The sequence below is a fragment of the Urocitellus parryii genome, chromosome 11 (assembly GCF_045843805.1).
Source record: "Urocitellus parryii isolate mUroPar1 chromosome 11, mUroPar1.hap1, whole genome shotgun sequence".
NCBI lineage: Eukaryota > Metazoa > Chordata > Mammalia > Rodentia > Sciuridae > Urocitellus > Urocitellus parryii.
Genome location: NC_135541.1, coordinates 108,106,402 through 108,117,743, shown reverse-complemented (window position 1 = coordinate 108,117,743; position 11,342 = coordinate 108,106,402). Strand labels below are relative to the sequence as shown.

Below are 11,342 nucleotides of genomic sequence, written 5' to 3'. Positions count from 1 at the left end.
GGGACGAAGCGAGGGAGGCGATGTAGCGCAGTTGATGGTAGGCCAGAGGAGGCACAAAACCCCAGCGCGCTCAAGGCCTGAGGTCATTCCACAGCCCCAGGGCCACAGGCCAGTCTTGGCCTCTTGTGGGCAGAAGTATCCTTTCGGGATGTGGCCTAGGCCACGCAGAGACCTCGCCAGCTCCTGCGCCTCCGACCCGCTACCCTGCGCTTCCGCGCGTCCTCCCTCTTGCGCGTGGGCCTGCTGTGGGGAGGGGGCCCGGGATGTGCGACCGCCTGGAGGGCCGGTATGGCAGGCATCCGTCTTCCATCCTTTATAGCAAAAGAAGATCCCGATTCCCTTTATTGACTGATTTTCTAACTCCCCTTCAGCCTCCAAAATGATGCTGAGTCCGGACCAAGCCGCCGACTCGGACCACCCCAGCTCGGCGCACTCGGACCCGGAGTCGCTGGGAGGCGCGGACGCCAAGGTGCTGGGCAGCGTGTCGGACCTGGAACCGGTGGAGGAGGCCGAGGGCGATGTCAAAGGCGGCAGCCGTGCCGCACTCTACCCGCACCCGCAGCAGCTGAGCCGGGAGGAGAAGCGCCGCCGCAGGCGGGCCACGGCCAAGTACCGTTCGGCCCACGCCACCCGCGAGCGCATCCGCGTGGAAGCCTTCAACCTGGCCTTCGCCGAGCTCCGCAAACTGCTGCCCACGCTGCCCCCGGACAAGAAGCTGTCCAAGATCGAGATCCTGCGTCTGGCCATCTGCTACATCTCCTATCTCAACCACGTCCTGGACGTGTAGGGCAGGGGGCGCCGCGGGAGGCCGCCTGTCCCAGCGTTCGCGAAAGGCGACCGATCCAGGCGGCCGCCACTGGCACGGCAAAGGTGGCGACGGCCCAGCGGGACGGCCTCCGGGAGACACTTGGACCGGGGAAGAAGCTCACAGCCTGTTCTCTCTGGTCAGTGGGACAACAGGGGAAGGTTTCCTTCGCTGGGAGGTGGGGTTGGCTGGAGAGCCCTGGGGCTCACAAAGGGTATTTTCCAGGCCAGAAGAACCTTCTGGAGGCACCCAAGATGAGCCGCCCTGGGGCCTTCCCTCCGTGTAGTAGGCTCCCCTTATTGCTTTAACCCACTGGAGACTTTGAGTTCTCCTCTATTTATCTCCTACACATCTTCATGTTTTGAAAGAAGGAGGGCAGAAGCTCAATTTTTCTAATTGACAAATCACCAAATGCTGGCAAGAAAGAGAGGAGGGAACTTATTCCATACAGAGATTAAGGCACAGGAAGGTGGGACAGCAAACTTTCTGCTTGGTCGTCAAAAGACAAATTATATTAGAATTCAAATAAAACAAACCCTGAATATTTGGTAAGGTTAAAAAGACACATGGAGAACAAATACACTGTGGAAGGATTTGAGCTTGGTGAGATTTTAACCCCAAGATAGACCACTAAAGTAGACAGGATAAACCATATTTAAATGGAAAATTTAATATCTGATTGCTTTTTCAGGCCAAGTGCCCCTTTATATATCCAAAAACATCTATTTGTGACCTTAAATATGTGGACCCATAGGTGCAGTTAGAAAAAGACAACCTATTTTTATTTATGTTAGAAGGAGTAGAGTATTTTTTTCAAGACATTTATTTTTCAGAGTGGTGATAATTTTACTTTGGATACTCTGTGCCAATTTATTTATAGTCAAGTGTTTACACTTTTTCCTGTGGAATAATTATGTCTAACTTTTTATGTGTATGTTGAGATTATACTGTGGTCTTTCTTTTGCTCTAATTATATTGCACTTGTATAAGAAGTTTCCCACTTCTCCCTGTTTCTAAACATATTTTATATATTAAGATGTTTGTTCTTGAAAGGTTCTTTTGTTGTGAGATCAGCAACACTAGCACTTCACTATTATAGTTTTTTAAAAAAGTAAGTGTTGTTTTTCTTATCCGTATTTATGTCTGAAAAGTACTTTACAAACTGTTTATAAGGAGAGTAGCTTCTTTGTGCGTGTGTGTGTGTGTGTGTGTGTGTATGTGTGATGTTTGTGCGTGGGATGGTTTTAGGAAATTAAGTTATTTTCCTAAAAAAATAAAATCAGAACTACTTTCCTCTGTGACAACCAAAAAGAAAAGTCTATAACCTGACAATGTTTCATGTTCTCAGCTGTGAAACTCTTAAAGTGAGGAGTGTATTTTAGAGACAAGGAAAAAAAAACACATCTGCTATCCAAAGATTTTAGTCTTTTTCAGGGTTTTTTTGTGTCTCTGTTGCTTTATATAATGCAATATTTTGTAGTGAAAATAGATATAATCTGGTTTCTATCTGACGAGTTTTTCATATCTCATGAATGGTGCGCTGTTTTGCATATAAATAAAGGTATCAAATAAAGTCCTCTCTTTTATTTTAAGCATCTGTCTAAAACTAATGAACATGCTGGCTAAGCATGAAATATCTTAATGGATTCAATTCCTTAGAAAGGAACAAGTCAAACAAAAACAAATCCTTAATGTAGACATATTCATATACTGAGATTTGTGTATTTGATGCTTTTCTAAAATTGGGCATGGATTACTCTATAAGTGCATACCCCACATACAGAGATGACATAGATCATGCTACCCCCAGTGAGGAAAAGCAGGATAATGTTTATGTAAAATATTACTTGAATCACAGATTCTTTTGCTTTAAAGAAAAAAAAAGTAACTATCTTATTAAGCAATCTTATGAAGTAATCAACCCCTTCGAGGCAGAGTTGGGAAACTCAGGTTCTAGAAATGACCTGCATTAAATCACATAGCTACTTAAATGGCGGTGAGAAAAACTGCTATTACACTGTTAGGCAGTGACAACTCTCCCTCATGGCCCTTATTAAAAACAGGGGTATATATATATATATATATATTACTCTTGTAATACTCAAACATTTAATCAGTATACAGATTCAGGACATAACACCTGCAAACAAGGAAAGAAAACAAGACCAAAACCTGGACCAATCTTGAGACAGGAAGAATGTCATTTACAAAAGCCTAGAGCTCGTATAAAAATGTGAAATAGTCATCTACAAGTAGCATACGTAAGTATCTTAAAAACTAGATGTCTGTAGGTGCACACACATATATAGAACAACATGAACTGAGTCTATATCACACCAAACCCCTGGTTTTGGTATACAAAATTCAATTATGGAGATGCTTGGTTTATGTACCCAGCATCTGCAGGATTATGAACATTTTTCACTTTTCTCCCAGGTTTCTGGTAGTCATACTTACAGTTCCCAAAACGTGGCACTTCATTTGGTTCTTTTAATGGAGTTGCTCAGTAGGAAAGCACTTCCTACCCAGGACACGGAGGAGAGCAGCACCAGACTTTGCCTGGAATCTAGACAAGGTTTTGGCACCACAGTATGACTGGCCACTGTCTGACCTACAAAGAACATGCCGTCTAGGACACTGAGTAGCTGTAGGTGTACTCACGTCTAGGCAGACAACTACTCTCAGTCCTCATAGCACCTCTACTAAGTAACATAAAATGTGTCACTGTTCTTATGCCAGCGAAGTAAGGTCAACGTCTAACCTCTGGAAGCCTTCCGAGAGCCATCTTTTGCTGAGTGATGTGCCTCATTTTTGACCGACCAACACAGTCCTCCCATTCACATCTAAGAGGGACCGGTTAACTCACCTGCCCTTACCTTTGGAGTTGGGTGGAGGGCAGCCTCCCTTCCCAGCTACACAATCCATGGGGATTCCAGGAGAAGATCTTTGCAATGTCATTTCAAATGCAAAGCCGCTGAGCACCCTCCAGAGAGAAATGAGGCCCTGTGACACTCTGCTGGAGCAGAGGGTGACCAGTTTATCCCTTGAAGGTAGCATGGACTCAGTGATTGGACAACCTTATGTGAGAGAGCCACAATTCTCTGGAATAATGGTGATGGTACATCAGTTACTCTTAAGTCGAAACATTATTTATTGACAATCTACTGTGGGCCAGGTGATGTTCTAGATACTAAAAGTAGAAAAACTGTATTGTTCTGGAGAACACTCCATTTTGACGACGTACAAATAAACCATTTAATTTTAGATAATGCTAAATGCTATGGAGAGAAATGAAGCACTGAAAGGCGGGACAGCAGGAGGTGCTGGGTGGGGAGTACTTTAGACAGGGCTGTCAGGGAGGCCTCTCCAAGGTGACAAGCTCTGCCTAAAATTTCCATCTGCCTGGCCAACTTCCAAAATAGCTGCCACTTGAATTGCCTTTTCTTCTCATGGTCTGTTAACATGTCCCGAGTGCTTATGAGCATAGAAACAGCCCGTGTGGACCACCACCTTTCCCCAGCTGGCCCCGGCCTTGTCCTTCACCAAATTTGGTCTTTCCCTACACCGACCTGGAACCACCTGGAACAACAGTTCCTCCTGCTACTCCTCACACCTCTCTGCCCCCCACCCAGTGCTCAACAACTTGCCCAAACATTGCTGCTCCTCAGAAATCTTAGCCCCATCTAACCCAGTGGCAAGGCCAGGTGTGCTGAGTATCTCTCTGCCTAGATGACATTTTCCCTGCTTCTACCACGGACCAGAGACTTCCAGAGAACAAGGAACAAAAAAAAAAAAAAAAAAAAAAGAAAAGAAAAAGAAAAAGAAAAAGAAAGGAAGAAAAAGAAAAAAGTCATTTCCCCCCCCCCCCAGAGAGGGCAGAGGGGTGTGGCAGTGGGGAGATCATGGGATCATGGGTGGCAGGATGGAGTGGGAAAGAAAGGAAGAGCAGACTGAGGAGAGAGGCAGTGGGGATGGAGAGGAGCCAAGCTGAATGGGAATGGGAGACTTGTGGGGGAACACCTGCTTCCCACAGGAACCCTGTTGGGGGGCTACCTCCAGTGGCTCTGCTCCACAAACACATGCCACCAAACTGTGTGATGAGGTAAGTAGACAGAACCTATGATTTAGGTAGTTCACATCACAGCTGTCTGTCCCTGGATACCAGTTTCTTCCCACTTAAGAACCAACCTTGAGAACATACAGCCAGCGCCATTTTCCAGGTGCAGATGGGCTCTCTCATTATTATTAGTAGCAGAAATACTAATCGTTAACATGTGTTAAGTTTGTAGGATGCTCTCGCTGAGACAAGTGTATGGATGCATTAGCTCATAGAATTCTCACAACTCAGTGGGAGAGACACTTTAATCATTTCCATTTAACATAGGAAGAAACTGAGTGTTCAAGAAATTAAATAACTTGTCCAGAGTCATGAAGCCACATTTGTTGGTGTATCAAAGTGTCTGTGCCTACTCATCAGATTCTATAGGTGTCCCTTGATATTGGGTGGCCATGCCACACCCACCCTCCTTGTGACCCCCAATACTGCCTTAGCCATTTGTGTGCATAGGGGAAGCCTCAGCTCTGGGCACACCTAAAGTGTACAGGGACAGCAGTGAACAAGGCCACTTCACCCAGAAGATGGATGAGCAGAAGCCAAACTTGAGGCTCTGCTCTGTTTGCTAAGTAAAGTGTGCACCCTGAAGTGGCTCTAAGGAGGAAAGGAGGCCTTTTGCTATTTTGCAAGAAGACCCTGCAGGCTGGGCCAGCAACCCTGGGCCAGCAACCCTGGGCCAGCACCCCTGAAGGTGAGTCTGCAACCAACCTGGCGCTGTCCGTGGCCTTACTATGCACCAGCACATGGGTAGGTCTGACTCTTTAGTGTCCCCTACCTATACTCCTCACTGTCTCCTAGTCTTTAGAAACATCTTCAAAAATCATTCTCCTGCCTGAAAACTTACCTATTTTGAAACAAATGGAATTCAAGTTCTTTTCCTGAACAAAGCAATCTTTTAGTCTTGATCCAGACGCTCACTAGCAGCCATCTTCGGCCACTCTCCCCAAGGATGAATGTTGCTGCCAAATCCAAATTTCTCATGTCCTCAGACAAGTCAGGCCCCCTTTTTTGGCAGGGGAGGTACCAGGGATTGAACTCAGGGGCACTTGACCATTGAGCCATATCCCCAGCCCCCCCCCCCTTTTTTTCCTGTATTTTATTTAGAGACAGGATCTCACTGAGATGCTTAGCACCTGGTTGTTGCTGAGTCTGACTTTGAACTCTCTCTGGATCCTCCTGTCTCAGCCTCCAGAGCCTAGCTGCTAGATTACAGACTACAGGCATGTGCCAGGCCCTTTTTAACCCGAGCCTTAGCACTTTTTCTCTGCTGCTGATCATTTCCTCCAATCTTATTTTCCACATAGAAAATTCCAATTATTGCAGAGTGACCCAATTCAAACATAACCACTCTGCAATGCTTTCTTGGGCTTCTTTGATAGCATTAGCTGCTGTGTTCTTTAAGTCCCACAAACACACATCCTTATGCTAGAATTTATTGTTTCTCTCATTCCTGATTCTGGAAGCCAGGTTCATACACTGGCTCTGACTTATCCTAAATGTATGACACTGAGTATGTCAGAATCCCTTAAGTCTCTGATTTTGAGTATGTAGCATGGGACAATATATGTTCCAATCTCAAATGGTTGCTATAAGGTTTCCATGGGATAATGTATAGTTTTCAGAATAGGAAAACGAAGTAAATGGTCAACATATGCAAGCCATTTCCTAATGTCTTTGTATTTATACTATTCATAAGAAGTTAATTAGAAGCTAAAATCAGTTTCAATTTATGAATGTCTTAAAGATTTCTGGTCTCCACCAAGTATATGTATCTGCACATTACTAGCTCTACAAAGAAATCAGAAATTATCTCTGTCCTCTAAGAGAGAAAACATAAGTAAGTTAATAGTGAACTGTGGAATATGCCTCAAATGCACTTGTTTATAAAGTTATGTACATGTCTAAAAGTGACACTTTTGGACATGTTAGAGGCTTGGCCTTTGAATTTTCTGTTATCACCTTGGTTTTTAGCAGTGCCAAAGGCTGTGATAGACACTACAGCAGAATGGTCAGGAGCAGATGTGAACAAAGTATGTTTGTGTAAAAATCCCAGCTCTCCTACTAACTGGCTGTGACCTTGAACAGATTATTAATTCTATGCCTCATTTTTTCATCTGTGAAATGGGGGGGTGGATACAGTACCTAGCAGTAGTATTTTGGGGATGACTGAATTAAGTCACATAAAACACCTAGAATATGTCTAGTGCCAGAGATTCAATAGAATTAACTGTATTAGCTCTTAAGTTAGGTGAACTTTTCAAAAATAGAATTGAATAGTTCGACTGTTCTTGAGGTTATGGACAGAGAAATTGTTGGGGTTTTCTGGTCAATTTTGTTAAATATTTCCAGGTTGGGAGGGAAGACGTTTCTCATCTCCTTGCTGATTATTCCAGAAAGCTATCAGGAAAAGGGTAAAATTCAGGAACTTCTTGAGTCATGAGAAAGGTGGTATGATTGATAAGATGTGGGGAGGGAGTCCTCTTAGGATCTTCCGGAGTCAAGATGGACTAACTAGAAGAAAAGATCACTGAGGTCAGTCTCCTAGAGAGGAGCCAGGGTTTCACCAAATAAAGAGATGGAGATGAAAGAAACACCTCCAGAGGTACATAAATAGAAAGTACCCAGGGCTGGAGATGGTCCTAGGAGTGGAAGGAGGTGAGTTGTTCCAGAGGGTGGAGCTCTGTGATGAGGGGGAGGTTGCCTTAGATCAGGTGTTAATCCTTTGGGGCTTGGGTAAGTAACAATCAATTGGCATGAATTTTGCACCCAACTGCATTTTACAAAACACTTTTATGGAATAATTCAAAACATCTACAAAAGCCAAGAGAATGGTACAATGGATTCTAATATACCCAACATCTACATTCAATAAATATATCTCATTTTTACCCTTATCCTCTCTCCCACTATTCCTTTTAATTTTTAATGTTTATAATTATTAAAAGATAATATAAATAATATGAATACATAAGTATTGAATTAATAAATGTGAGTCACCTGGTGTTTTTTTAAATCGTGACTAAATCACAAACATGTTGATCAGTTTTAGAAAAAAAAATAGGCTTGTAATAGTTATGAAAGTAAATTTTAATAATAACTTAAAGCAAAACTTTTCAATATCATCAGTGGCTGTTTCTTTTAGGGTTAAACCAAAAAAACCAAAACAAAGCAAAAAAAAAATCATCATCATTTCTGTCTTCATATTTTAATATGTCCATGCATTCTAAATGATTAACAGAATGAAAGCAGTTCACATGGGAAATTTCAATCTGAAGATAATTTTTTAAAAAATCACAATAAATGATCATATGTGTGATCATTTTTAAATTGGGACCCAAACAATTCTAAATTCAAAAACAACAACAACAACAACAACAACAATAACAACAACAAAACCCCACCCAAACCAAACCCAACAAATGTGCATTCAGTGCATATAAGTGAAATGTAAATTTCCAAAATAACATACATGCCCATTTATATCAGATTCAGCTGTCACAATAAATTCACTGTAACAGACAGTAATATGCCTCTAAGTCCCTTCCCCTTGAAAGTCATAATATTTCTGGGAACTCATTCATTTCTGGTTAGAATGTGTTCATCCAAGGGGGAAAAAATGTTGAAGGTGTGGGTCTGTATGCCCTAGAAATTCTGTTCAACTTTTTTTTTTTATATATAAGTTATAAGGTATTAGTAATTATATGTTAAAACAACCATTTGCTTTTTGAAGCAAATCCCAAATATGGCATCTTTTCACCCATGAAAACACTGGTCAGTCTCTGAAAGAACAGGAACGCTTTTTTTTTTTTTTAAACTTAACAAAAATACCATTATTGCAGTAAAACATATAAACAGCATTTCCTGAATATCATCTATGAGCACTTGTATTTCTAAAGAATTTCACAGCAGGTCTAATCTACCTTTCCCTGATTATCCTCTGCCTACACCTAGTTTGATAATCTTGTTGGTCATCCTCTGTCTACTTTGAAAATTTGCCTCCTGTCCCATTTACTTTGGTACTTGTTCTAATGCAAACGTTTAATATGAGCCCCTTTCCCCCTGCCCGCTGCCTGTCATGGGTGCCATGCCTCAGAACTGGTGTCCTAGCACAGAGGGCCACACCACAGTCCAAAGCTGCCCTGCAGGGTGTGCAGGGGCAGCTGGCACTTGGCGGCTATCTAATGACAACAGAGTCGAAGAAAAAGTTTTAAGGGACCAATAGAACATGTTAGAGCAAACACATTGCTGGAACCCACTTTAGGCAGTTTTCAGTATTAAAAAAAAAAAAAATCAATGCCAAATTTTCTTAGGCATTAATCAGGATAGGGGTTAGGAGGTGACCTGGTGTAGGAAGCTCTGTGCAGACTTAGGAGAGTGGGCCTGCCAGCCCTCCCTGACAGCAGCAGCCTCGGGAGGCCTGAGTGTCACTAACAACAGTTCCTTGTGTGCGCCTTTCAGTGTAGCGCACTCCTCTGCCACTTACTAACTGTGTGAGTCTCTCAAGCCTGTATTCAGAGGAAATCACTGATACTAAATGGTTTTGTGACTCACCTACAGTCTCACACTGCAGGGCAGAGCCACCTAGAAGTCTTTGGATGCCAGTCCTGTGCTCATTCCACATGTAGGCCCCACATTCTCTACCCTGGGCTGTGCTGCGGCCTGGGGATTAACAATAATATCAGCAAAAAATAATTACACAGGCGTAGCATCTACCCTGTGCCAGGCACTTTTCATTGTTAGCACACTTGATTCTCTAAAAACTCAGTGAGGTAGGTGGTATTATTTTCTAAATTATAGATGAGAATACTCAGAGATAGAGAAGATACATAGGTTACATGGCTAATAAGAATTTGAATGGAAAACGAACCCAAAGAGCAATACAATTCAAAGGCACTTTAATAAAATGAAAAAAAAAATAGTTTCTTTTTCTTGGTGGGGAAAAAAAAGAAACAAAAACTATAGTAACTGAAAGTTAGAACAAATGTTCTCAGAGACAGCTCCAGTCCTGGTCTAGATTTTGGTCCATTCTTTAGGCTTGTGGACTCCAGCCACAGAGACAGGGTTCAGCATCACAAAGGGTGGATCCTGGCAGAAGGGCTAATGCTGGGCGTGTAGCTTTGCAAGGTCCCCTGCTGACCTTACTGCTCAGGATCAGGCTTGGGGAGGATGTCAAATAAGCCATTCTGGCAGGATGATCCCAACAACTCCGGCTTCAGAAAACACGCAGAGAGGCTTAATGGTCAGTGCCCTGTACATTTCTCCTAAAATGCAAAAAGAAATGAGTGCCTTTATTAGAGAAGACTCAGTGTGAGTCGAGGGAAATGTTGATGACGACCATCGTAGCTCATTTAATCAATTTTTTTTTTGAAAGTGAAAACCTGAAAATCAAAGTTTGCGGTCGCGTTTTGGTGTTGGAACTTGAGGAGTTGCGAGCTGCCCCGGGTCTGCGGCAGGCTCGGGCGAGGCTGGCGGGTGGCGAGTGCTGGCGGGCCCGTGTGTCTGCGTCCTGGGCGTATTTGCATGTGGGCCCGGATTTGTCTTTGGCTTCTGGTAGGGTTTGGGATGAGACCCTCGAGTCCCAGGGGAGGGGGGCAGGTGTTACTCCAGTCGAGCGAATGGAACCAAATTACAGGCCCGTCTGTCACCTCCTCTGGGAGAAGGTGGAGGGAGGGAGGGGGACTGGAGCCCAGGAAGGGAAGAGGGGGAGGGGAGAGGCCAGTGGGGACGGGAACCCAGAGCCCCGCTGCCCGCTCGGGCTGGCCAATGAGCGCCTCCCTCGCCCGAGGATGTTCCCGGAGTCAGCCACCCGACACCAGGACCCCGCGCCACAGGGGACAGAGCCGCAGAGCGGCGACCCGCCCGCGACCCTCCGCTGTCCCTGCCCCGCCGCGTCCACGCGGCGCCGGCGAAGGCGTCACACTGGAATTGGCTTTCACTAAATTGACTGATATATATTTTCTGACTGCACTGACTTCGGGGCCGTGTGTCTCTATTCCGCTGAAAACAGAAACATCTAATGGATCCATTTACCTTTTAGTCTAGAGGAGCGTTTTGCTCTTTGTCACAGACACACCTTGAGCCCCCCTAGTTGGCACGCGTGGACGCAGAGTGCACTGCGGAGTGTCAGCCGGGGTGGGCGCAGCCCCTGCACCTCGGGCGGCGATCTGTCCTTCAGCAAAGCGAATGAGCGCTGGTACCACCCTGGTGCTGTCGTGAAGCTTCATGAACATGTGGAAGTTACTTTGAAGCTACCACGTATTCGGAGAGAGAAGGATGAACACTTTGCTGTCGGGAGGTCCCCAGAGATCTTCCTCCTACGGAAGGTGGAAGGTCCCAGGAGGGCAGGACAATGTTATTCTAAGCTACCCAGGAAAAACACAAACAGCTAATGTGAGTCCTCTGTGCAAAACAGAGAACAGGAAT

The 11,342-nt window shown here is 44.4% G+C and overlaps 1 protein-coding gene across 1 annotated transcript; it reads left to right on the top strand.

Annotated features, from left to right (window-relative positions):
* The first annotated feature begins 379 nt into the window (after nucleotides 1-379).
* On the top strand, nucleotides 380-787 carry Nhlh2 (nescient helix-loop-helix 2). The gene has a single exon (XM_026394185.2). The coding sequence runs from the start codon at nucleotides 380-382 to the stop codon at nucleotides 785-787; it is 408 nt and encodes a 135-aa protein (XP_026249970.1).
* The last annotated feature ends 10,555 nt before the right edge of the window (nucleotides 788-11,342 follow it).